This window comes from Solea senegalensis, linkage group LG15 (genome assembly GCF_019176455.1).
Source record: "Solea senegalensis isolate Sse05_10M linkage group LG15, IFAPA_SoseM_1, whole genome shotgun sequence".
Classification (NCBI taxonomy): Eukaryota; Metazoa; Chordata; class Actinopteri; order Pleuronectiformes; family Soleidae; genus Solea; species Solea senegalensis.
Window position 1 is genome coordinate 15834039 of NC_058035.1, and position 27784 is coordinate 15861822.

Sequence of the window (27784 nt, forward strand, 5' to 3'; positions counted from 1 at the left end):
GCTGTCCAAATAATAATTGTGTACATGCAGAGTAACATGTATTTACTTTTAAATGAACTTCATATGCAGTCTGTTTTTCTCAGAACGCAGTTTAATTTGTACAGTAAAATCATTCTGTCTCTTCAACAGTATTATCATACTTGCTAAAGAGACTGTCTCACATGTTGAAGATATTCCTGGCAGTTCTGATTTTTCACAAGCTTTCAACAGTAGATCAGATGACACAACACAAATCTGTCCATCACACACTCTCCTTCCCCCCTAAATTGTTACCACACCATCCCGGGCCCTTTCCCAGCATCAATTAATGTCTCCACACATCAGTTTCAAGCTGTAAATTCTCCTTTTTCAAAAATGAAAACATTCACATAAGAATAGACAGTTTAAACAGGTGCCATGGTAACATAATCGTCACTGCGGCAATTACTGCCTTATGCCCGACTAACAGCCATAAATCACTCCCTCTCCACAAAGAGCACGTTGTGGTGCTCCACTCCTATCCAATAATCAGAAATTGCTCCGTGTACGCCGTGACGAGCGGGCGCTGAAACGGCCCATTCTCCTGTTTGGTGGACGATATTTCGCTCTCTATGGCGACGTTACAGGGATCCTTCAGCAGGCACGATATTGTACCTGCTCGACACCTGTTAGCTTTAGCCGAGGGTTTCATCAGATAGTTGAAATAAATACTGGTCATCATCATAACCATAATCATAGTCATAAAGCCCAGGCGCCTTTATTCTGTTGCCAAATTGCCCTTCCATCTAAATTTACAGTAGGACTGGGTTCGAGAGGAGAAACAGATAGGGCAGGGAGGAGGATGGGGCCTGTTATATATATATATATGCTCGGATATATTCTCAAAAATACACACCTGTAGACCACACACACATACACACACACACACACAAAAACTCCCTCACTCATTCACACACCTGGGAACTTTCACAGGCATGTAATGGCTGTAGAGACGGGCTTGAGAGAGCAACACTGTGGAATTCTCTCGGGATTACAAAGAAGAATATTGTGCTACTCTCACACACACACACACACACAGTGCAGCAGGTGAGCAGAGTGATAAGCGGGCTGGAGGACAAATCAGCCCTCATATTAAAATAATCCCTCATGTCTAATAACAATAATATGCTGCACACTGAGGCTATTGCACCACTCACAATGGTGTTCCTTTTCAGGCAGCACCTTGCTGAAAACAGATTTGAAATGGGCCCATCATGTCTGCTTGACCTGTCAACAGAGTGAAATACACAGAGGTTAGACCAGTGGATGCCGGTAACTACAATACTGTGTTCACTCAAAATCCTGTCCAGCTGTTTGACTCCAAAGTTACATGTCTTTTACAGGTGAAAACAGCTATAAATGAATCATCCATGGCTTCAATTGGAGTTTTAAAAACAATTCTGATCATGTCATCGTCAGTGACTTTGAGCTTGTGATTTATATGGATACGATGCCAAACATTCAGCAGTCTGATGCTTGAGTGATCAGTTGTACTGTATTTCCAGCAGACATTTTTGTTGGCCTGGAATATTTTCACTGTCTGATTTCCCAACATGGCTTCTGTCAAAACATCTTTATTTCAACTGCGGTGAGTTTGTGTAAACATGTAAAAGTTGTCAACATTGCCCAGAGTGCATTTTGTTTCAAACAAATTGCAGTAGACACATCAAGGTGTGTGTAGTTTTGAGTTCATGTCACATTCGAGATTAATGTCAATGTTTTTCTCCACCTTGATGTGTATTTGGGGGATTTAAGGTAGTGCGATTACAGCAGTCCCAGATGTTTCTTTCACTTTGGCAGAAACACACACATAACATGAAGATTTGGCAGAAAAATTGACAACTTAAAAAAAAGTTACATTTGCTACTTCTTAGCTGCCAACTGTTTTTGGATTATTAGTGATGTATTGAAGCAAGATATAATCCACATGAATTATAGATCTAGTGTCTATGTATGTCCTACTAACAGTGGCTCCGTTCAGTTCCTAAAGATGTTCTAAGGTACTGAGATAGAAACAAAGACGTGAACGTTTCCACCTCACTACGATGATCGCCCCTATTGAAAGCCCATCTTCCTCATTTCAGTCTTATCCGCTGCATATATAAACGCATAAAACACACACAATCCATGGCTCTCTTTTTATTGCTGTTGGATTAACAGAAAGTTGCATAGCACGGCTATTACAAATAATCTCTGCTGACAGAGACGGGCCATAACACCTTTGGCATTATAATACTTGATTCTGGGAATAAAAAAGTGAAGGAAAAAAAAGGCAGAACAAAACAAAAACAGGAAAACATGACATGTTTATTTTCATGTATAAAACAGACACCTTCATAAATTAACCATGCATAATGGCCCAAAAGAAACGTCTTTGTTTTGCACTACAAATGTTGCTTTTTTTATTACAAAGTTAGGGAAATTGCCAAATAGTTCGTATTAATAAATGTTTAAGGCACATAATCTCTCTCATCATTGCATGATGGATTTTGTTTCTTTTCAGTCAAACTTGACATGTTCTGTATGGAGCTGAAATTATGACGTTCGGGGGGAAAAAAAAGGGAATGTCATTAGTTAAAGTGTGTTTTTGCTTATGGATAGAAACTACTCTCGACTACTCTCTACTACTCTAACTACTGAAAAAAAAAAGAAATCTTTCTTGTGTTGAAGTACCAGCTGACACTGTGCATTAACATGCGTTTCTACATTAGCAGCTAAAACTTCCAGCAGCTCTGGATAAATATCAAGCGCTCACCTGTCCTTAATATTTCCATTTTGTGCCAAAGTGCCAAGTAAAAAAAACAAACATGTTGATCGGGAAACTCTTAACACTTAACGAGTTGTGTTCAGGTTTATTACAGCATGATAATGTCCCTTCAGTCAGGATGCAGCTCCGTCATGGTTTTGAGGCATTCTGCATCCGCAGTCGCCTCCTGGCCAAAGCTTCCTGTTTCTTCCTCTCAATCTCAGCTGCAGAGCACTTCCCCGCCATCTGGCTTGTGACAAAAACTAGAGAGGAGGAAAGACAGTGAGAGGAAAAAAAAACAAATGAATGGAAACAATGAATATGGTTTCATGAGGAAAGCTGACAATCTCACTGCTTGTGAAGAGAACCTGAAGAGAGAAAGAGAAATCTGCCCTAAATCAAACCATGTGTTCTGCTGCTTCAATTGGGAAGAAACAAAATTTTAATTTGTCAACACAAATATGTTGCTACCACAACTAGGGCCAGGGGGTATGCATAATGAAACTCATTTTGTACAGGACCCCCATCCCTCTGTGTCCAAAAAAACAAAATAAATCTGCAGTTTACTGGCAATGAAGCTTCCTGAGGTTTTGGACTCCGTAGCATCACAAATCAAAGACATGGCACAATATTTACTTGCTTTAGGGAGGAACTGTCCGAGAACACATGCACTGAACTGTCAGTGATTATAAGATCATCGTGTGACATCTGTTTTACGTCACTTTATATGAAAGTATCCAAGACAATGCTGAAAAAGGTAGAGGGGAGAAAGGAACTACAATCAAAGGAACCATTTAACTGACAATAGGAACAAAATCACTGAAAGCCATTTTATCCTAATGTCTATCAATATCAAAATTCAGACAGTTTACCTTTGCTGCTTATTGCTGCTGAGTCGGACACATTTCTCTTGAAGGCTGTGTGATGGGACTTCTCTGCCGCCCTGGTTGTAACTGTATGTGGCTTCATATCCACATTCCCGGCCAGCACAGTTCCAGAGGAATCCCTGCACTGGTTAAATGTGCCCAGACTGACGCGGCTTCCTGGGAGGCTCTGAGACATCCCTGACTTGTTGTTGGCACCTTTCATTTCAGTGTTCCATCCCTGATAATTCACGGTTCCACTGCTGGTCCCAGGTAGTGAGTTAGAACGCGCAAAAGCGCGTGGGGACTGTTGGTTGCTACTGGCACCTGCTTTTGTTGACCAGGCCTTGCCGATTGGCACGGGTGCGGTTGTTTTTCGCTGTCTGTCTACAGCAGTATCTTCCTTCGCTTGGCAGCTACTGGGGCTCACTTGCTGTGGCTGACTGTTGGAGATTCGCTCCACACTGTCACACACCTGGAGCAGAGCATCGTCGTCCCATTCGTCCCATAAGCTGTCTGAAATGTCTTTAATTGAGTCTGCAGCTACACAAGCCCTCCGCTGATCATTAGCGATCTTGTCAGGTTGAGGAGTCGTCGGCCTCTTTGTGGAAACAGATTTCTGTTCGGACATTTGTGGTTTAGCTCGTGTTACAGTGCAGCTGGTCTTGGGAGCCTCTTTGGCAGCCGTCTGCAACTTGAAGTGTGGGTTGGACTCTAACTTGAAAGTGCTTCGGTTGGTCGTCTTTGGTTTGGGGCACAGTTTCTGGATTAAACTGCAGCTTGGGTTAGAGCGCAGGTCTGAGCGTTGATGGGAAGAGTTTGTGTCCGCACTAGGTTTACAAACAGAGGTCGAATGAGCAGCATTTATCTCAGTGTTGGGCTGAAAAGTGTCTGTCGGGTTGGTGTCCTGTTGCTGGTCAGGATTCTGGGTCAATGCCAGCACAAAGGAGTCATTAAGTAGGTCATCATTCTCCCAATCATCGTCAAAGTCATCACAAGATCCCTTTCCTTCAGCAGCTTGTGCAGCTGATCTGGACTTGTGAGCTAACTTGAGCTCCAATTGTTGGGGCTCAGCTAAGGTTGTAGTCGTGGGCAGTTTTTTTAATTCCTGTGAGCAGGCTGACGCAGAGGAGCCCTGGCTGAGCGGGCCACTGACTTTCTGAGTGGAGGAGTCAAACAGAGCGCGCAACTCTGCCTCCACCTGATCCGACGAGGAAGGACACTTCAAGTCTTTCACGTCGCCGCGGAATGATGTCTCTGTTGGCTTTAGTTTGGACGTGTTCACACATTCTTTGTGGTTACTGTTGACAGTGTTGAGATGTTCGGAAATTTCCTCGTCTTGCTGCATGTTCTTGTCAAACTGCTTGGCCAGTTTCATTAGGTCCTCTACACTGCTCTGTCTGTGGAGAGGATGAAACAAAAGAGAAAAGTAAAACAATCTTTAAACCAAAAGAGGAAAGGATAAACTATTCCTATTGATGACAACTAATCAAGTTATATATCGATAACAGACCGAGAGGACCTCCTCTTGACTCTTGGCTCTGAAACCTCTGGTGTGCAAGGGACAGCACTGTCACCGATCCACTGCAGCAGAGATGAGTCAGATGCTTTCGGTTTTATGCCCTGTGTAACACAACCACAACATTTAATAAGAAAACAGTTCATTTTGAAATACGAAAAAGAGCCAACATAAATGTTTATGGCAACATACAGAACACTGTGACAAAACTATTTATTGCTCAAATAAAAAGTGAACTTTCAAAAAGGACGGTTGGACATGTTAATTCACTGGTTAGCGGAAGGAATTACTGACCTTTGGGGCAATGCGGTTGGCAATATCTGATATCTCCACAACTCTGGTGTTTTTCATCGTAGCGCCTGAAAACAATGACAAATAACTGTTAAAAATCGACTATCATCATTACAAACAAAGTAAATCGCACAAAATAACCATTCAAATTCACAGAACAACCTTGTTTTATAATTTCAATGAAAGATATTCATGAAAGCAAGTGGATTTCTGTAACAACTGCTTGTATAATGTACATGTATATGCAATGTCAGTTTATCTCAGGTTCTACAGAGTTAGCATGTTCAGATATGAACAGGATCAAACATATGTTTATGTATATATGAAATGTTTCACCTGCGTTTGCTGGAGTGGGAGAGGTCGGATCCCAGATAATGTCTTGCGATGTTTCCGCATCACCTGGAGAGTCTCCATTATTCAGGCCAAGGTACATGCTCCAGCCTTTGCGCTGAGGACTGTGCAAATCTGTGCGTGTTAAACAAATAATAAAAGGTAAGTGAGGACTTTCCAAAAGACATTTGAAAAGTCATTTGACTGCATTTAAAAGGTCCAGTGTTTACCATTTTACCAAGGCGGGTTTATTGGCAGAATATATTACCCATACATATGTTTGTACTTTATAATAAAAACAGTTAGGCTTCTGTAGCCTTGTAGAGACTTAATACATACTTAAAGTAAAAAAAAATGGAAATGTTGGAGAGTAGAAGAGGAGATTTGTTTGACTGCTTACATCCTTAAGCACCTTTTAATGCAATATGTAGTCATGCCATTATATGTCACTAATTCTTAGACACTGTACCTTTAAAGGGGACACAATATGTGCACTACTGATGTCTAAATATTTAGATATATTTATATTTGCATGCTTGCATTGTTTGTTTTATGAATTAAAGTGCCCATTGTGACATTTGCTACATAAATAATGATGTTATTATTAATTGTCATCAACTGCCATCGAAGATAATACATTTCTAATAAAACAAACAAACAATGATACTGTATTTGTGGTGTCTAACAGAGGTTATTGGTTGTGTGTGTTGGAGTTCGATCACAACAGCAATGCAGACGTTAATAAACTTCATTGGATGTTTCTGTTGTTGCTGTTGTTGTTGTTTTTTCCCGTGTAATGGTGTTGAAGCAGCAGTTGGACCCGCAGCCTCACCTTTACACACGGGTGTTGTTGTGGTTCCAGGCATCTGCGCTGCTCTCTCTCTCTCTGCAGCCTGCTACTGATTTACACTGATAACGCTTAGAGACGCTGCTCCACACGTCAGTGAACTCCGCGGAGTCAGCAGTAGCGTCAGCAGCATCTGTTATCGGCATCAAAAAGGTTCACTTTAACGGCAACAGCGATGCTATAATGCTCTGCTATGTTGTGTCCATTCACTGCATGATTCCCTGCCAGCAAGCCGCCATGATTGTACGTGACGTCAGCGAACTACGGGTGCCGACGAGGTTTCTCGTTTCGCTCGATGGCGGTGTCACGGTTGAGATTCAGAGGCAGGTAAAACTTTGACTGAGCTGTTTTTAAGCTTTGCCATACAACACCATCGGTATTACAATATATCTAATGATTAAATTTGTTAAAATGATTATGTATTATTTCTAAAACAACAGTAAAAGTCATGCTAGTTGAAGATGCTCATGTGGGCTACAATCATTAACAAATGTATGTTGAAGTTTAGCACAGTCAAAACAGTCTAGTGTTTTTGAAAAGTTGTCCTCACATATATTACTGGTGCAATTTAACCTTAGCAGAATGAGTAATTATTAATAATGTGGAGTATTTATTGTGATGTCAGACCAATTTGCAATTTTAGCATAGTGCTAGTCTTTAGCTATGCTGTGTTGCACACTTGTTGCATACTTAAGGGTGGGAATCACAGGGTAACTCATAACCGCACAACGATATATATCACCAATAGATATTTTGACCCACCCCTAATTCGTCATTATTTTGCAAGTAAAACATGGCTCCTGCAATGTCTTGTACAGCTGTACAGAAACTGTAATCCTTTCTCAGTGTTTTTTACAGTAGCCATTTGACATGTTTCAACAGGGAAGAGCACATGTGTTAATTAATGATGACTCTGTATGTCAGGACAGTGTGGCAGAAAGTCTGCATGCACTCTGAAACTGAGAAAGCTGAATGGAACACAGCCATCTTTAATTCAATTATTTACACCTGTGCTTTTCTTCTGTGACCTGTCAAAATATCTGACACCATTAACCTTTGGCTAAAAAAATAATAGCCCTAAAAACACGTGACAACAACGATGTCAAGACTTTACAGCAAAAGGTTAAACTTGAGGTAGTGCCGTTAAGAACCTAGTCACAACTTAAAGCAGCTGATGGAAGCATGTTGTTTTAGTTATTTAATTAAAGGAAGACACTGGATGTATTAAAAGAAGAAGGAGGCTGCATATGTTCAGTCAAGATAACACATGATAGATAGTAACCCCAAAATATGAAAAATAATTATTTATTACTGTGGAGCTCAACTTTACATGAACCTAGCTGACAATACCTACTTTCTGAAGAAGATTTACTTGTATGAGAGTATATATAAATTGTGGAATTCCTACTTCTTTCAAAGTAATTATTAACTGCATGGGCCAAGGAAAAGACAAAAAGCAGAGTATTGCCATAATACAATGAGAGTTAATCTTATAGAGAACATATTAAAATGAGTGAAATAATTTGCAATAAACATCTACTATAATGCAATTTTTAAAAAAACAAAACTCCAATAAAAAGAGGAGGAAATATTTTAAAAGCAGTGTGTGGGAATGGCAGAAAAAGAGGCAAATTCCTGTGTCACTGAAAGTAAAACCTGACCCCCCATGCTGATTCAGTTCTTGGTCTGAACCGCTGTGATTTAAACAGGCTCCACCCTTTCCCAAGTCTTTTGGCCAAACCAGGAAGGAGGACAGACACAGCAGATAAGGTAACACAAACACAAAGCACTCCAAATCAAATGCCCATACTTCAGTTAACAACAGTGTTGTCAAAGAAAATGTCCAAATATACTGTTTTATCCAACATTGTTAAAATGACAGTGAAGAAAACTAACAAAAAGTGTAATGAGAATGTGAACAGACTGAACGTCTTTTCTTTTAACAATGATTAGGAGTTTAGATTTCAGAGTTGGATACAAATAGGGCATTTCCACATTAATGCTTTCAAACTTGTCATAATATACAGACATTAAATGAAAGATTATTAAGATGGCAGACAGCCTGGTAGCTGTTTCTGCCCATGTGTTTGCCAAGTCATCGTCATCAGGCTTCACTGGGCCTCAAGCTTGGTTGTTTGTGGATTCTTTGTTGTGATGCTTGTTGTTAGTGTGGATTACATGACTATTGTCAACAAGTCCATCACACTTTACACAATCGTTTATTATGTGACTCAAACAAATGGTTAGGAACAGTTTGTATTACATGTCGGTTGGGTGCAGATTTTATGTCTGCGATCTGGTTTCAATTTACGAAAGTCAGACCGGTAGACTGTATAATTTTCTACAGTCAGTAATGACCAGATACCAGCAGGTCAGATTAGTAACGGAGTTTAAATCCCTTATATTTAAGCTAATGTCACCTATTAGAATGTCTGTGTCTGCCTACACACCAATGACTGAAAATACGTTGTGCCCTTTTTACTTTGTAAAGCACTTTAGTCTTGTCTATTGTTAGTGTATGGAGGCTTTCATTTTCCACATCACACTTGTATAAGTGTCACACTTGATAATACATGGTTTCTAATCAATGTTCCAACAATTTGTTATATCACAAAATCATTATTTGTCGGAGCAAAGCCTTAAGATCAATGGTCAAACACGCTATTAAATCAGTGCAGTCAGATTAAGGATGACGGTAAGGCTTTTTCATGCCAGGATGGCTGATTGGTCAACAGCGGCTTATTCACCATTTTATCGTGTATAGGGAGTAAACTTCAGTGTTGAAATCTGAGCCTCAACTTAATTTACCCTTATAATTAAAACACCTTTGTCAAATGTGACATCAAGGTCTAAGTGTATGAATATGTATATGTATGTGTTGATTTGTGTTTTATTTCTAATTCTCAGTTTGAGTGAGTAAAATAACAGTGATACAGGACTTGAGATGATACATGACTTGAAGACACACTAGTGACAATTTCTTCAAACTGAAATGAAATGAAGAGTTGAGATTCTTCACATTTCTGTGGAGTAGTTTCCAGAATAAAGCACTAGATGGTGCTTGTATACCTCAGTGTGTGTATGTGTGTAAATGCAGTAAGAAGAGTCAGTGTAGATTGGTTGCAGAGAGATTTGTGTAAAACATATTTTCACTGAGGTGCAGTGCTATGGGAATAGTATGTTGTAATTGATAACACACACACACACACACACACACACACACACACACACACACACACAAGCTGCAGTGCATTACTCTACTTGATTATATCATTCTGCTTTGATTGTTTTCATTTGGAAGCAGTTTATCAATATAGGGAATTGGAGAAGCCAATCACATGTGTTTCTTTGATTGAATGCCAGAAATTGTTATGAAGAGACGACCTATGGTCCGAGCCTCAACTTCCCTGGTTCAGGCATTATTCTTGTTTCATCAAAACATCAGGAGATATTTTACCATTGCTAACGATAAATGCATGGGATTTGAGAGGAACTGCAACATGCGTCATCTTTCAGGGAAACTCACTCTGATTTATTGAATGAAAAACATAAATTGAGCAGGAAGGAGATATGTGAAAGAAATAATTTAGGTGCCACAGATCCTTCAAGCTGATATACTAATGTTTCAGAATCCATATATCAGATGTTTAAGATTGACAATAGGCATATAGCTAAATAACTATTGGCAAGGGAAAAACAAACGAGGGGTTTTGACAGTGAAGGTTCCTCATTGTCAATTAAATGCTGAAATCATAAAACAAAGTCATGGTAGAGTGGGTTGGTCCAGCTGGAAGGTTGGGGTTTGATGCCTGGCTCCTGTACATGTCGTTGTGTCCCTGGGTAAGACACAATCACAAATAGGTCTTGGCATCTGTGCCCACGGAGTGTGAATGGGTATGATAGATGTGCGATTATTAAAAATACGCTGAATATAGATACCCTATATAAATGTGTTTTAACCAACCTGTCCCCCAACTGAAATGGAACTATGAGTAATTGTGGCCGACCCATGAATACGACCAAAAAAAAGGCAGAGTTAGGCAGTCAAAATTAAAAATAGTAAAACTTAGCATGTGTAAAACTCCAATGTGGGAGTCAAAAGTACAATGCTTTAACCGCTAGGTGAACTGATGGTGGAAACTTCAGCGAAGCTACTGGATGACAACACATCCAAGGTACCAGAGTGCTATCATTTATACTACTGCAAGAGGTGCTGGTTTTGAAAAATGGAAATATAGTGTAGGTCATAATTCCTGCATACGACCTTTCTGTACGTTTCGTTGGAGAACTGTCTTGTTTGAAAGCGTGAATGGCAGAACTGTATAAAGCACTACAGTATGAGTGGTCATCAAGTCGAGAAAAGTGCTATATAAATATAGACCATTTAACATATCCAGTAGGTGTTTTCAGCAAGCATTTTTTGTAAATGATTATTTGTCAATTAAATGTCGCTTTTAATAAGAAATGAACTTACCAGTCGCACTGATATCTAAACATTTTAGTCTACTTTTATTTAGATTTTCTTAAGCAAATGTGTGAAGCACCACACATCAAACAGCATATCTGTTCCTTTATTCAATGTCATGTTAGTTTTCTGTTGTCAGTGTTAAAGAGGTTAACTGGGACGGCCAGTGTGTATCAGCAATTTAATCAACAGTTAGCTACGTTTAATCTTGGGGTAGCCCCATTGCTCTGTCAAGCGAGCAGTGTCATATCATGCTGCCACGCATATCCACGCCCGGAAGGCCTGCAGTCTAAAAGTCACTGTAACGCCCTCTGTCACACTGAATGTTAGCATCTCTCAGAAGTGATAGTTGGACCACAGCATAAAGGGCATGGACATGTCACTTTCACTTTGAATATGAGGCGTCTGTCCTCCACTGCCTTGTTTCTTTTATTCCGCTCTGCCTTTCCTTGTCATGTCACAGAAGAAACACAAATTACTGCCAAAGGCTGCACAGTTTAGCCCACATGCTCCCTAAGCTAGCTTGATCCTTTCCCAGAAGCTTGCTTCTTTGTCTAACTACCTACCGCCTTCTTCTATTTATCGGTTACACCTCGGTTGTTTAGAAGCAATTAAGGAGCTAATTGTAGAGATTTCTGAGGACTGGGTATTATAGTAAAAAGTAAAGAGCTAATGGCTAATTGCCCAAGCAGCTGCTAGTGTTTATGAAGGAGGAGTGAACATGCCAAGGGATCTGACAGGCGTACATGGCACGCATGTGTGTTTGTGTGTGTCTGTGTGTGTGTGTTTTTGTGTGCGTGTGTTAGGGGGAATTGCACATCATTGCTGTGAATCCCAGGGATGGCTCACACTGGGCGACTGCCAGGTGAGCAAGACAATCAAGACAGAGAATATGGAGCTCATCTGAGAGAAGTGTGCATAAATGATAATCACCTCTGATGGTTGCTGGTGCTGTATCTCCATGGAGTCGACAGTGTCTCCCATGTTTGTAGGTGAAGGGTAGGCTATATATCCCAATGTTTATGCCACCTTCATCCTCTCTCACACCGTACTCACGCTTGAAGACCCCCCTTTGGGTTGGCAGTGCCTCATGACAGTTAGCATGTGGCAGAGCTCTGAAGTGGAAGGGATCCAGGATACTGGGTTTTCTGTGCCAGCTTCACCAAGCTGGGATTTCACCCATTTCACAATGTCTGCCAATGGCTGGGACTGTGAATGAAAGCATTTGAATCAATGCCTGCTTCTGCAGAGTCAGATCAGTGGGTTTTAGTAGTAGTTAGATGCAGCCTAGGGTGGTTTGGCGTCTATCTGAAAGAATCCCAGCAGCCTTTTTTGGTCACATGGGGGGGAACGGGAAGTGCTAAAGGGCATCCAACTGCACTCTCAACCAGCAGTGGATGTTTGGATTGAAGAGAACATCAAAAGCAGGACAGTGGTGGTCTTGTTTTAATTTGCAAACATGACTGGTATGATTTCAGGATTCTAAGCATTGACATTTTCTATTTCTCACTTATGTTGAATGAGCCACTACAAAGAGGGAAACATTAAAGCGTCTAAAGAGCAAAGGTGTAAAGGAAAACTCAAACTTCATTAACAGAAAACTCTGTGAAACTGACATCAACGGCCCTGTTCAAATTAACGGATAATGCAGATGACAATGATTAACCTAGCAACAAGGATGGAGTAAAATAATCTGAGTTACCTTTATTTCAAAAATGTCATCCGTTTTTATCAGGCCGTCCTCCAAAACTTAATATCTGTAATGAAATAACATAATTTTAGTATATCCAATTAACCTCTGTCTTGACTCCCTTAGGGCTTCACTTAACATAGTTTCAGCTATTGTCTTAACTGCAGCTCTGCTTTAGGTGTTACAGACCTTTCCATCATCTCCATGGTCACCTTGTCTGGGTAAACTTTCGTAATATTCTGCATTATATCTAAACCCTTATCCATTTGCGCTTGAAGACACCGTGTAAGGCAGGAGAGATGGCTGCCATTTTGCAACATGAGGACGCAGCAGCAGCAGCCACGAACAATGGTGTACAGAGGGGCGGTGTGTCTGCGTACAGCACAGTGTAGCGGCAGTCTTTGACTGCTCATTTATTCTGTTTATAATAGCAAAGCTGATGATAAATGTCCCGCAGAGTGCACATGTGCTAAAATATTCATCAGTTGGAGGCCCCTAATTTGCAGAGGAGGAAAACCAATAAATTCAGATGTGAGCTACAGCCATGCTATATTTATATTAATATGCAAGATGATGGTTGGGACATTAAGATTAATCTGGCATGTATGTGCTTTTAACCAATTGGGGTGTTCTTGTGTTATAGCAAGGAAGGTGAGAAGGTGCTTTTGTTGTGAGCTTGGATGGAAATTCAACCACATTTTCCTGATGTTTTTGGATTTAATGATCTGAGTTAATGGCAAACTACAACAAATGCATTAATGTACAATCCTCTGATTGTGGAAATCAGTGACTGTTCATTTTCTTTTAACACAAATTAACAAACCACATGGTTTAGAATACTACAGTTTTCCTCAGAGTAGCACATGTTTCTGCACTGGCAGCTTGCAGGGCTTCCTAATTTCCCCTCCTGCAGTCTCCTCTACTTTCTGTCCTTATTGCTTTCTTGTGTTCTTTGTCTCACTCTCTCCGGCTCCTCTTCCCTCTGTGGTTTTCTCCATGTGTGTTTTTCTCACCCTTTCTGCTCAGGTGTGCGGGGCCCAAGGAAAGAGGAGGAGGAGGAGGGGAAGATAGGTGGGGAATTCTCCTGTCTTATACCCAACAGAGTCTCACTCTCTTGGGTTAAGATGACAGGAAGTCAGCCAGATGGCACGGAGTAGGTCTGCAACATGTGACCTCCCCTCTGGGGAGGTAGGGAGGCAAGGAGGAAAGAAAAGCGCAGTGAGGAGGAGGGATGTGGATGAGTTTAAAGAAAAGGCGGTGAGGAGATGGTAGAAAGATGTGGACTGGAGCCTCTCATTGTAGTAGCAGTTGTTTCACCAAATTTAGACCGTTTAGATTGTGATTTAATATATTATTTTAAAGAGGCCATAGCATGGTCCTATCTCACTTATGTGTGAGATATGGAGGTGTACTTACAAACAAGTCGTTTTTATTGTCAAAAACGTCCTAGTCGAGCCGATGTAAATGTTTCATCACTGACGCTCTCGTCAGCTGTGCTTTTTCAGACCAAAACCACACCCTCAGAACACGGACTGTCTTGTGATTGGCCAGTTACCTGGAAGTGACGTAATTGGCACGTCAGCTCTCAGACCCGCAGCTTCCCCTCTGGAAAGGCGGCTGCACCGCTAGCAATTATCAAAACATTGACTAATGCCGTAATCCCTTACACATTTGATCCGGAGTCTGACCCAGAGTCAGAAGACACTGTGACAAGTGAACCACCTCCATCGCAAAGACTGCTGCAGGACGCCTGTAGCTTGGATAACGTTGTGGTTGCAGAGATGATAAACACACGTTTAAGCTCCTGCTGGAGCAAAAAGCATTTACCGGTCAAACTCCTGAATGTCTGGGTTTCTTGGACAGTAGAATTCACTATAACACTGTAACTTTATGTCGTTTTATTCATACTCCAACCTGTTTGTAGCCATGTCTGTTTACCAGTGCAATGTTGATGTTGCCTCTGTGTGTCCTGACATGAAATAAATCACTTCCTGTGAGCAGCTAAATAAATATGAAGTTCATAAAGACATGACATGAAAAGCATCAATGTGATGTTAAACAGAGTAATATATTGATGAGTTTGTGATTTTTGGCAATATCATGTACAGTTTGAGGCAAAAAGGAACTTTAGCGTCAACTTTCACTGTACTCTTCAACTAATGTTTACAGTGCATCATTTAACGCAGATGGGTTGATTTCATTTTGCTTCCGTGCAGTGTGAGAGTGAATTTAGTAAACAAATATAGTGCGACACAAAACATCAAAAGCTTATTTGCATATTTGCAGATCTGCATGTCCTGTCCACTAAATTCAATCTTGTCCAGAGTCTGTTCAGGGAAACGGCCACTTGGAAAATATACAACTTCATTTCCCACAGCTGGAAGTCACATCACAAGCAAATAGCTCCAATCTGGTATTGACATCCTCAGTGTCAAGGGTAAAAAATAAATTGACAAATTTCTCCACTTTTTATTATTAACATCCGCATACACACACACAGATTTGCTCATCATATTGCGCAAACTTTCATTTCATGCACAACTCCCACTCTGCCCCTAACCAACCCCCTCCTCCCCTCTGTTGCTCTCCTGCCTGCGGTCGCCTTTGATCTTAATTTGGCTTCAGTAAAAGTCTTGTACATAGTCATTTTCATATGGATGCTTTGAACACACTGATGGAGGGCTCGTTGCTGCCGCATTCACTTTTATCGTGCAAGCCTTTTTCCCTTGGAACCCAGCGAGCATATGGTGAACACCCCTAACCAGAGTTTCCTACAACAGAAGGGACCGCCCACTCTTAACATCTTCTATTCCCCGAGTCCTTCCATCACTCTGGGCGTAGAGATGTTAAAATTGGTTACACTGGTAGAGGTATAACAGCGGTGCTTATGAGGCAAAGTTTATTTTAATAGACTCAAGAGACTTTTAAATTTCCCCGTGTCAGCGAACCTGAAAAATGAGCAACATAAAAATAAATGCAGTAAATTGATATCTTGATCTCACCCATCTGTTCCTTTTTCTCCTGGATCAGGTCCTATGTAGGCGGACATCCAAGTCAACCAACAGATGACACATGAGTTTCAATATTAAATATTGCAATATTGAATATCTTTTAATACAAGAATGGAAAACTGTGTTTGCCCGTCAGAATTTTTCATTCCTGTTACTGAGTTCCAGGATGTAAAGATCATATTTCTTGCTCTGGTTTTTCATTTTGCTGAAAAGAGAAACCTGGCCATTGTTTGCTATACAGAGAGCTACAGTCTTTTGCTCTCCTTGTTTTGAACTGTAGAGCTGCCATGTGCTGCCAAAATGTCTGTCAAGAGACAACGACCAAAGCAGATCCGCTGTATCACAGACTTGTCTGAGTGAAGACTCTTGCATGTCGGTCACAGAGCTGCATTTCGCTTACAAATTTAAGGTTTGTGTAAATAGAACAATGATTTGACAGTCACCACAAAGCGCATCATCAAGTTTCAGGAAAAGTCATTCATTTGTATAGTCAGAGTTAAAATGTATTTTTTATATCGCTGTTTCTGGTTAAAAACGGTTTAGACGCTGCATTATGCTGCAGTATTTCTGTCATTAAATAAGCATATGATTTTACTTCCAAATGAACAGAATGAACTTGTGAAATAATAATAAACGGTTACAAATAAAACATAATTTGTACTGTCTAGACAGTAATTTTATTCACTTGCTTTGTGGGGATAACAATTTTTATCTTTCTATTGTCTAACTCTCTCCCTAGGATTGCTGTTACATTGTACGTGAACAAAATACTCCAGAAGGGATACAGCAGTTATCTCATTATCATTTCTTAAATGTTTACAGCCATTGTCTTCCTTTACAGTGCAAACATCACGCTGTATATGTAAAAATGCTGCTGGGGTTGTTTTCATGCTTTTATCTTAAATACATTCTTTCCAGATTGTTCAGCCCTAGAAACCCGGTAATTACCATATATTATCACCTCCACAAGCTCCACCACTAGGGTTGCCATGTTTGAGGTAATTATATCACTCCCAAGTTGTCTGTGTAATCGCTTAACAGAAGAAGCCGCTCTGTATTTGTGGGAGCTTTGACACAAATGTTCGAAATCCTTTCTTTGTCCTCTGTAGTATGCAGTCGGAAATCTTGTAGTTGCTCGGATTTGAGTCGCACTTGTAGTGTGAGCCTCTGGATTGAAAAATTGAAAAATTGAAAAAGTAAAATTTAAAATCTCAGATAAAATTAGACACATGAACCTAAAAATACACGTGACTAAGAACAGAAAACATGGTGACAAGTAAACAAGTGCAGCAGCAAATATATTTTGTCGGTTGGGATGTTGGGTTGCGGGCAAATCCACAATCCACAATCCCATCTGTGAAGTCACTGTGAGCTTTTTCTGTATAAAACCAAACCATAATCCTTCCCTTACCTTAACCAAATGCCTAAACATAACCATGAAGTTGTTTAATAATGTTATAGGCACTACAAGTCAGTATTGGTCTGCAAGGCCAGATATTTTGGCAGAAAACAATTACAAAGGTTGTTTACCTACATATCCAATATACACTAAGTTAACTGGGGCAACTAAAGGGGCATCATTAGCAGTCAAGCAAACCCAATCCTAACAAAATTATTGGCATAGTACACAAAATAATCCACACGGATTATTACATGCAGTTGTTTGATATGATTTATTTAAAATATACCATCCACATCATGTACTGTCTTAGCAGCAGATTCACACATAAGCTGAATTCATCTCGGTTGTTAATGGAAATGCTCTGGTGGTCTTCCGTCCGTCATTGTGTAAATTCTTTCACGAGTGGTCGTAATTGGCTCGACCAGTTCAGGATGGACAGAAACATGAACCAGTTGGTCACAATCAGTTCAGTTTCAGTTGTGATTTGTTAAACTATATAAATAAAATAAGGCTCAGTCGTTTTTTGGTATTATTGATTGTTTTTAGCCTCAAGTCATGTGACTAATTGCATCTGTCCATCGTCATCTGATGAGAGGGCATGTGATCCCAGACCCTGAGCGTTTTAACAACCTGCAGATGAAACTCAACAGTTGTATTTTTTTCCTAATGATCCTGCCTAATGCAGCTTTAATAATATCCTCACTAGCTTTATATGTACAAAATGGAATCTGGTGAACAGTAGATTTGCTTTTGTCATTGTGTTGCAGTGGAATGTTATTCCTCGTGTTATATACCACTGTGGGACAGGTTTGAGTACAACCAGTGACCTTCACTGTACTGGAAGTATACATTTTATAGTTACGTCAAACCCTGGACAAATAAATCTTTGGTTATGAATTGGGATTCTTACCATGGCAGTAGAAAACTTTCACATTTATGATGTGATGTTTGTGCAACAAAAATGGACACCGTTTTGGGATGAAACCCTTGTGTAACATCTATTCTTGTCGCTTAACCTCACCCTTACCCTGGGCCCATTTGAGGGTTTTTAGATTGTAAATAGCACAACCATGTTGGGACACATCAGACTCTTTCCTGCCACCACAGACACCATTATCATTCCGACGCTTATTTCAGCTGACTGTGATATTGTGCTGCATTTCCGTGTTTGGTGTTGTCTGTTTCCATCGCGCCAGCTGTTGGGTTATTTATAACTGTGGTTGCTGATCTAAATGAGCTAGTAATTAGGCAGCAATGCTTTTTAGGAGACAACCGCTCATTCCCATCAATCCATCCGCCCGTCCCTCCCTCCCTCCCTCCCTCTCTTCTTCCCTTCCTTCCCTCCTTCCTCCTCTTGTTCCTCTCCTCTGCCCTCACCTTCACTGTCTCCGTTGTCCCCAAACAGGAGACAAGTGGGAGATAAAGGGGAGACTTGACTTCACTGAATAATTGAAGAGGTTTTTACAAGAGAAACGGCTTGCTATCTGACCATATAAAGGTAACACATGGCGCACTATCAGACCTGAGCAGGCGCATACATGCACACAAATGTGCACTGAGATGTCATGGGGTCAAAGGCACAGCCTAAAAAAAGCCAGACAGCTTTTAATTGGATGCAACTATCAGCAACATCACCTTCTGTCGACGTACTGCTGACACACTAAACCTTCACCCTGAACCTGTTTGAGATGACAACAGTCATCAAAAAAAAAAAATGCCGAAAAATGCCTGTAATCCCCCCACCCATCTCCTTTCCCTGGTGAACAACCCTTTACCTCATGCTAATTTCCAACTTTCAAAGCTTGTAAACTTTATCTAATTATACACAAGTCAACGGACTCCCTCTTCCAGATTTTTGGCAGGTTGTGGTGTTAATTTATGAAAAACAAATGTGAAATATGCAGATGTCTTTTGTTTGAAGCAGCTGTTTGGTGCCGTTGCCAGGTTTCAATCAGGCGGTCTCTGGGGATACCCGTGTGTGAGATCTGTGGCCAAGGCCCCCCGTTTGATGTCTGACAGGGATGGAGGGATGAGGCTCAAGTGCGGGTGCTCATCCACAGCCAATACATGATTACAGTGCAGGGTGTGCGTGTGCATGCTTTTTCACTATGACATGATAAAACAGGAAATTCTCAGTCATTTATAAAAGTAACGAGGGACAAGATGTAGTCTAATTATTTGATGCAGGAGAATTGATTTTAGTCTGAACTTTGTGTCGCTTCCAAGTCATAATCGTATATTAGATCACCACTAGATTTGTTGTTTTGGCAATGCTATAATGACCAAATAAATCTATTTCTCAATATCTTTATTGGAATGCAACCAGGAAAACTGGAAAACATGTATGCAGTATTAAAACTGTAGTGTATAACAGATGTCACACATGTCGGTAACATTGAAACCATTGTCACATGAGTTCACACAACCCCGATGAAGTGTTTCCGCTCCGCTCTGTTTCTCAGTAGGACAGGGTTTTGTTTTTGTGTCAAAAGTAAAATGGCAGCAAACTTTAGGTCATGGAATTAGCCGTGGTTCTCTGACCCCTGAGTGAGGTAGTGAGATAATGAAATGAACGTATGTTGAAAGAGAGTGGTCGGAATATGGACCTGTAATTGTCCTTTCAGAAAGCTCTGCGTTCTCACCTGATGCATGGAGTAATCTGGGGGTATTGACACCATCCATCCATCTTCTACCACTTTATCCTCCACATGAGGGTCGGTGGTGCCAATCCCAGCTGACATAGGGTGAAAGGTGGGGTACACCCTGGATAAGTTGCCAAACTTTTCGGCAGTGCTGTCGCTAAATACGCCAGACTCTTCCGTTAAATGTTGAAATTTCAGTAATTTCCTTGCTAAATGTTGGAGATTAACACATGTCTTCAGGATTTTTAAGTCTTTTAGTTTTTAACTGACCGTTACAGTTCGGCATTGTTTGGTTTTGATTCCTGTGTCGGACGTTGCACTCATGTCTCTTCTAGCGACGACAATCTGACCAATCAGTAGCCGACACATCTGTCGATGTCACGTATACGATCGGCTCAGCTCGCTTGGAACCTCGCCAGAGCAGGTACTAAAAAAGCACCAGGTACTGGAAAAGCAAGCACTCGTGACGAGCTTTCAACTTTCAATCACAGGATTCTATTAAAAATGCCAAATATCACAAACACAAAACCACAATTTTGTATTCGCAAAGCCACTCCCAAAGTGTGCTAAAACAACACGGGTAGATGTGGCCACACAAAATATCTTCCTCATTTTGACCTTTTGTAAAACAAACTTCTTTTTTCCCACAGTGCTCCATCGACTGCGTCCTCAGAGGATCCAGTGAAGCAGGCCACAGTGGATTCATCTCTCCTGCAAATTGCATGCAGTAAGTGAACTCTGTAATGATCTCTTTTGATCTGTTGTTTAAGTTTAAGTGAGCATCTCAAAGTAGAAGAAAAAAAAAGATGAGAAGACGTGAAGTGAGATGCCAGGGTGCATTTACATCGACCGTGCTCTTACAAACGCTGTCAGCCATGTTCATGGCTAATTTATGGCGCTCATTAAGTGACATGAAACACACACAAAAAAAATGCAGCAATTATCATTTATCTTGATATATTATTTACTAGGGATCATTTTCCTACTTGGTTGGGGACTGGAGTGAGAGTGGTGGAGAGGGGAGGAGGAATGAGATGGTGGAGGGAGGGAGGACCACAGGGGTTTGGAGACAGCTGGCAGAGGGAGAGAAGCAGTGAGAGACATGGAGAGAGGGAAGACAAGACAGAAGACAGAAACAATGTGGCGAGGATTTTTTTTTTCATGATCAATATCTCTACAAGGTTTTTGTATTAAAAAAAACAAAGGAACTTACAAAATCAAAAAGATACTGATATAATCTATTTAATCTCATTGTTCACCTCAGGCCTACTCACATAACCTTCCCAACAACTAATAAATACAATATATGGCATATAAAATATGATTAGTGATATAAAGACATGATTGCGCCTGGCCAGTTGAACTTGCCTTGATTAATCATCATGAACTATTTGAAGGTGCACTGTCCCACACAGGCTTCCACCAGACATAATTACACAATGTCATACAATGTCATGCTCGCAATATAAATAAGGCTGTATTATGATGATAGCATGTTTAATATTTTAATGGTAATAATTTATAACCACATTCATTATAACGTCAATTTAATCACCAGGAATGGTCACCAAAAAAAAAAAGAAAGAAGAAGAAGACAGTTGACCCTGTGAGCTGCTTGTTTGATCGGAGGTTTCAGAAGTTTAAAACTAAGGCAGCTTCAGAATTTAGTCTCTTTCCACGTCACATGTTTAATCAAAGAAAAACAAAACAATGCAACCACAACTCGGAGTGAAGGCCTCCCTCTCTCAACTAGGAAACAGTCATCGCGCTGGTTGTTGTGTGGCATAGGGAACTCCAGCTGTCTTGATACTATGTTCTAGATACTAATGCAGATGGTTTTAAAAATTACTGCTTACTGATTCAGTAGAGCTGCGGCCGCCATGTTGGCAGGAAAAGGTTCTGAAAAATGTCTGCGAGTGCCAGTTTCAAGCTCTAAGAGTTCATTGTGCACTTTAAATCCATGGAGATGGAGCAATATATCACAGAACCTGACAGACTGATTATATCTGATTCTTATAATACCCCTGGGTGCTTTATCGGAGCCAACATTATTCCAGACCTGGAGCATTATCACGTCTTCAACTTTCTGATAAACCTTTCCTCATTCTACCTCAGAGAAAGCGTACTTATAGCAATAAAAGCATGTACAATAAAGTATAAAGTAATAAAGTATTTAAGGTAATTAGCACTGAGTTTGTAATGACGTTGATTCACAGTTTCCCAGTTTGCAGTTAAGCGGAAACTTAAGGGAAACTTAACATGCAGTGTTTGTACCCCTAAATGTGTTGAAGAGAATAAAAGTTTCATAGCGTGTCCCAAAATATAGTAAGGCTTTTCATTTTAGTCCAACATGATTTCACACTAGCCACACCGTTGGTGTAGTGGTTAGCACTCTGGGCTTGCAGCAAGATCTAGGTTCGCAAGCCTTTCTGCATGGAGTTTGTATGTTCTCCCCGTGTGTGCATGGGTTTTCTCCGGATTCTCTGTTTTCCTTTCACATAAAACAACATGCAGATTTGGGGATTTGGCAAATTGCACACTGAGAGTGAATGCCCTGTGATGGACTGGCGACCTGTCCAGGGTGCACCCCGCCTTTCACCCTATGTCAGCTGGGATAGGCACCAGCACCGTCCTCATGTGAAGGTTAAAGCAGTAGAAGATGGACGGATAATTCCACACCAGTAACATGTAAACTTGAGTGTCAGTGTCTAGCTATGAGTGTGGTTTTTCCACCTCTGCTATCCTCAGTGATCTGCCATTAGCTTTCCCCTGACTGTTTTGGCATCCTGGTGCACAAGAGCTGTCCACCATCTTCACTTTTTATGAAAACGGTTGAAGACACACTCATATTGTCTGGTATACTGTGTAAACAGGGGTTATGGATGTGAACGGCGCAGTCTCCTGCTAAAATGGGATAAGATGGGATTGTGTGATTGGGATTGTTTTACTGAAAACGATCGAAGAATAGAGCATCAGGTTGAGTACTGAAGACCTTTTCTGAGAGTGTTGATGGCAAAGGTTTTCACGATAACTCACACAGCAGCAGATCATCTCCCCAATACGTCCCTGATGTGTTGATATGTTTTTTTTTTGCTCCTCATTACACCAGGGCTGGCTGTTAGTCACAACAATGTCACTGAGATGGCACTCTAATTAACATTATAAATATGTTGCATTCCCACCTCTACATTTTTCACTCTCTCTTTTGCTTTTTTGTTGTCTGCATCTCAACATAAGCTCCCCTCACTATTAATTGTCTCTCTTTCTTTCCAGCCATACTTTTTTTGTGGATCTTAATTTATTGTAAGCGTCTCCCTTCCTGCTTCTTATCCTTTTTTTCTCCCTCTTTACTCTTTCACGCTTTCTTTCTCCCTCTGTCTCATTTTGCATCTCCCAAGTCCCCCCCCCCTTTTGTGGGTCAGTGACAGATGCCTAATTGAATGATGGATGTCCCTTTAATATGCTCTAATTGAACTACAGGCTCAGTGATTGGCTGGCGCTCGTGCTGTTGGTCTCATCTGATTGGTCAGTCGTGTTGTGTTGAGGGTTCAGGGGTTGGTTGCTGGTTGGATGAGTGCAACTGGCGGCTGGCAGGAAGGCAGTCCTACTCTCCATCTGTCTTTCTTCACACACACACACACACACAAACACACACTTTTACTTGTGATGACCAACCCACCCCCATCACCTCAGCCTTTCTTCTCACCTCTCACACGAGGGAATGATATCTCATGCTCTTGTGAATCTTAATAAATGATGGAAATGCAGCCTGTTGAAGCCACACATATCAATAGCACGCACTTCTGTGTTTTCGTGTTGGCGTTTTGCCCTTGTCGGTCTCGTCTTTGTACTTAAATTCAGCCTGATGTTACAAGACCCCGCGTCTTCATCCCCGCACTTTCTCCTCCAATCAGAAGCACATGCAATCAAATACAGGCATGCGTTACATTCACCGACACAGATGAGACACACGCGGGCGACACACAAACACATATAGACATGTATTAAACGCACAGACATACGGACACACACTGGTGGGTGTCTTGGACCGGCCCTGACCTGACAAGCGGGCGATGAAGATTAATGCATCCTCTCTGAGTGACAGGCTGGGGAATTGAAGGGCAGAGGGCCTCGTTAATCAAGAGCTTGACAGGTGCCATTCAGGCCCTCTGAACACAGCCACAGCTCCCACCCACACCCACACACACACACACACGGAGTAAGACACAAACATAAAGCTGCTCTAAAACACTCACATTCCTTACTATCACTACCATCGCTCCCCTCCTTCTTTTTTCCTACCGCATCCGCTGTTCCACTTGAACAGTCGCCGTTAAGCACAAGCAGACTTAATCATGCACGGCCAGAATTAAAACTCATTCCTCAGGGCCAGGCTGCCGGCACAGAAATAAGAAAATCAATCGGGCACTTGGCAAGGGCTGCCCATACACACCCAGACTCACTTTTCTGATCTCATTTGCAGGGGCCTTGCAGCTGAAGGGGACAGAGCTTTATGGTCATTTATTACAATTCACCAATGATACAGAGCTTCTCGGTCATTAATGGCCAACCATTAATTGTAAATTCCTACTGACGTAATTTGTATGTAATTTGCATTTATATGATTGTGACAAATTGTGCAAAAAGTGTTCTTAAAACAATTTTACTTGATCAAGTACGGTAATTCATGACACCTCAAACTTAAATCCAGTATTTGACAAATGAATGTCTTAATAACGTGGAAGAAGAACAATTCTAGCTCAGTCTGGATAAGTGTTAAGCTATAATGGTAAAAAAAGGCACATTTTATCATTCGTGCTCTCGGCAATTAAACCGCAGACCTTGTATTGTATCTCTTACCTGCATCAGAATGCTCCAGTGAGCGTGCTTTGTTTTTCACAGCCTGCTTTTATTAGCTAATGGAACTTAATATTTCATGAGATATTAATGGAAACTTGGCTCGTAATTAGTACTGCTTCACAGAAATAGGGGCATGTATCTTCATTAGGCATCGGAGCAAGTCTTTTTATCTTCATTACAAGCGCGCTACATCATTTTTCTCCCTCTTATTATGCCTTTGTTTTTGTTGCGCGCTTGTCGCTGTGTGCTCGTTATGCAGTGGGTCGACGGTGACACGGCCATCTTCTGCAGACGTTGAATAACGATCCTGGTGAACGCTTTGGAATTGGCCCTCTTATCTTCACCAGCAGCGTCAATTTCTGTGACTAAAGTGCACCAGATTATTTTTTCTCTGGTTTAATCTGAGTAAATACTGATGATGATGTCATTGAAACTACCTAGTTATTTATTTTGAGGCCAGCGGAGTAGACGTGACACTGGGCTTTTTCTATCTTGCGTCGCATGCATTGGCAAAATCTGTTTTGTTTTTCCACGCCGATGATAGGAGATATTAAAATCAAATCATTCAGCACATGAGCTCCCTATCTCAGCGACGCAGACACATAGTTAATGACAGACAAGACCATTGACCTTTGGACACTCTACTCACTGTAATATTATTTGAAATGTCAAGGCTTCTTGTAATAAACTAAGGATAAGTCTGTGGATGGTGTTTTGACAGGACACATTACTTAAGGGAACATTGTGTTTAAAGCTTTTTCACAGATGCATGATATTTTCACAAGTTCTACGACACGGCAGATAAATGCAGTTTGAAAAACCATTGTGTAAAGTCTGTCTTTTTTTTTTTACTTTTCAGAGGTCTTGTGTGATTGTTTTTTTTTTTTTTATTCACTGCTCATATCTGGAAGATGACAGTTTCTAGCCAAAGGCCTCAAGGGCGCACACCGTTCTAAGGCAGCCATTGCTCTTTACCATGGCGATTCATGGGGCCTCTATTTCCAGTTGTATTATCTTAATTGTCCTGGCAAGTATGTTCAGTGGTTATATTATCAATTTATGGCTCCTCTTGCCACCCCATTAATCCAGCCGTTAAAACACTGTAACCAGTGGCTCAAACTCCCGGTGAAAGGAACATAAACCTGTCCCAGGACTGCCAGTGGCGCTGGAGCCAAGATAGTGCTTTGATAGACGTGTAGGAGGTGTGCCATTTTTCTAAAACTTTTTTTTTTTCTCTCTCCAGGTTATAGTTTGCCATCTCTCAGACAGTGATGTAAAATCATTGTATGAGGAAAAGAGAGGCAATATAAAAAAGGGATCATTTCCACACTTGTGCTGCTGTGATAGCAGCTATTGCTTATGAAGACGGCAACAGGGTTTTACAGGCACATTGCATCTGTAAAGTGGGCTGTTTTACCGGTATGGTTTTAATTTCACCATGAGATACAACATAACTAATCCCAGCTGTGTGGACAAGTTAATTTCATACTGCCAGAATCAGCAAAATTGTGTATTATCACTGGTGCCTGAATGGTATGTATTTATACAAGTTTATTTTTTGACTTTGTGAAGCATTATTTTAAATGGTCAACATAAGCTTTTTTGCCATTATTGAACCACATGTTCGCTTGACGAGAGTTCATTCTCCTACGACCACAGCTTCTACGTACATGTGAATATGCAGAATCTTTAAGTGAGAGACAAGAGTTTGGGGCTGGATTTCCGGTTCCAGTTTGACTAATCATGTCTGAGCAGCTTTGGTTGCCTGCAGGTGAGCACTATGTGCCGAGCTAAGGAGGTAGAACACATTGATTAAATGACATCACGTATTAGCTTTTCAATGTATGTGCATTTATATGCTGACTCCTGGTAGTAGAGATGAGGCAAAAACGACCTACATTTAAAAGGTTTTGGTCACAGATGTTTTTTTTCACGTGAACTCCATACTTTCGTCTAATGTTGCACGTCGGACTGTAAATGTACAAATTGAAACCTGGATACCCAGTGTTTATACTGGACGCCCCAAGAAATGTGCCATTCCACAGTTAATTATTTGCTGCACAATTGTCGATGGTTTCCGTCATTGATCTCACTGTTAGCAATGGAATCACACCTGGAAACTTAGCTAGTTAAAAATGCAGCTTGGAAAAGAAAGCAGATTTTCTATATTCCACTGGGATGTATTGCTTGATTATTATTGCTTTATTATTATTTTTTATTCTTGCTCTTACCTTCTTCACTTGGAGATACCTGATCTCTGAATACACTCTTTGGAACAGTAATACACTTTTGTTGTTGTGGAGGTTTCTATAATTAGAATCCAGTGTATTCTGAGACCTTGTTCTTTGAGGCTTCTCATGGTTAGAACTGTGAAAGCCACATATATCCACAGCCTGTAGGTGATGTCATATGCCACAGGTCGAAGGTGGCAATGCCTGATGCAATTACAGACTTGTCATGTACTGCACATGATCCAGATGACTGGAGAGTGGTTCTTCCTCTGAGACTCGTCTTCTGATCATTTTTAAAAAAACAAACAAATACAGAACTAACTTTCAATACATTTCCATGCAACTGCAGCTCTCCGCCAAGCTCTAAGCTCTAACGGGGGAATCAATTCATTGAGTCAAATGCCTCTACTATGCTAGGTGGTGATACACCCTTTTCATCTTATTATTTGGACGTTTCTGGTTTAGCTTGTGGCTAGTTGTTAGAACGTGGGAAGCAAAATGCTGAGTCTTCCATGAGCTTAAAAATATTCAATTATTTAAGATCACTGAGCATAACATTGATCCCCTCGTCAGCCCAACAAAATGTATCAGCCTGCATTTTGTCATTTTGTTATTTGTATGTAAACCAGCGTTGGGAACCGTGATGCATGTGCAGAGGCTCTGGTTTCGACTGAAAGTATGCAATAGCAATTCGACTCCCATTCTTGTTTGTCCAACTTTAAGAAATTTGATTGAGCATGATTGTCATGTATTTTAAAAGTTTGCATAGTATTTCTATTAATGTCATGTAAGCGTACTTTTTTTTTGAGAACTTTGAGAGCAAAATAATTGATTGCTGAAACAAAACAAAATATACTGTTGTCAGATGA

The 27784-nt window shown here is 40.8% G+C and overlaps 1 protein-coding gene across 1 annotated transcript; it reads right to left on the minus strand.

Annotated features, from left to right (window-relative positions):
* Positions 1-2305: 2305 nt before the first annotated feature.
* etaa1b (ETAA1 activator of ATR kinase b) lies at positions 2306-6852 on the minus strand. Its single transcript, XM_044045083.1, has 6 exons — positions 6600-6852; positions 5774-5902; positions 5441-5505; positions 5141-5250; positions 3637-5027; positions 2306-3027 (listed from the first exon to the last, which is right to left on the minus strand). Exons 1-6 carry the CDS (start codon positions 6631-6633, stop codon positions 2915-2917), a joined length of 1842 nt encoding a protein of 613 aa, XP_043901018.1. The 5' UTR covers positions 6634-6852; the 3' UTR covers positions 2306-2914.
* Positions 6853-27784: the final 20932 nt, after the last annotated feature.

What these genes read in the sequence shown, in the direction of transcription:
- etaa1b (XM_044045083.1), bottom strand. Translation starts at nt 6,633, where the DNA reads ATGCCTGGAACCACAACAACACCCGTGTGTAAAG. An exon ending in CCAACCGCATTGCCCCAAAG is followed by an intron (nt 5,251 to 5,440) that starts GTCAGTAATTCC and finishes TGTGTTACACAG; the next exon opens with GGCATAAAACCGAAAGCATC. An exon ending in AGCAGCAATAAGCAGCAAAG is followed by an intron (nt 3,028 to 3,636) that starts GTAAACTGTCTG and finishes CCTCCTCTCTAG; the next exon opens with TTTTTGTCACAAGCCAGATG.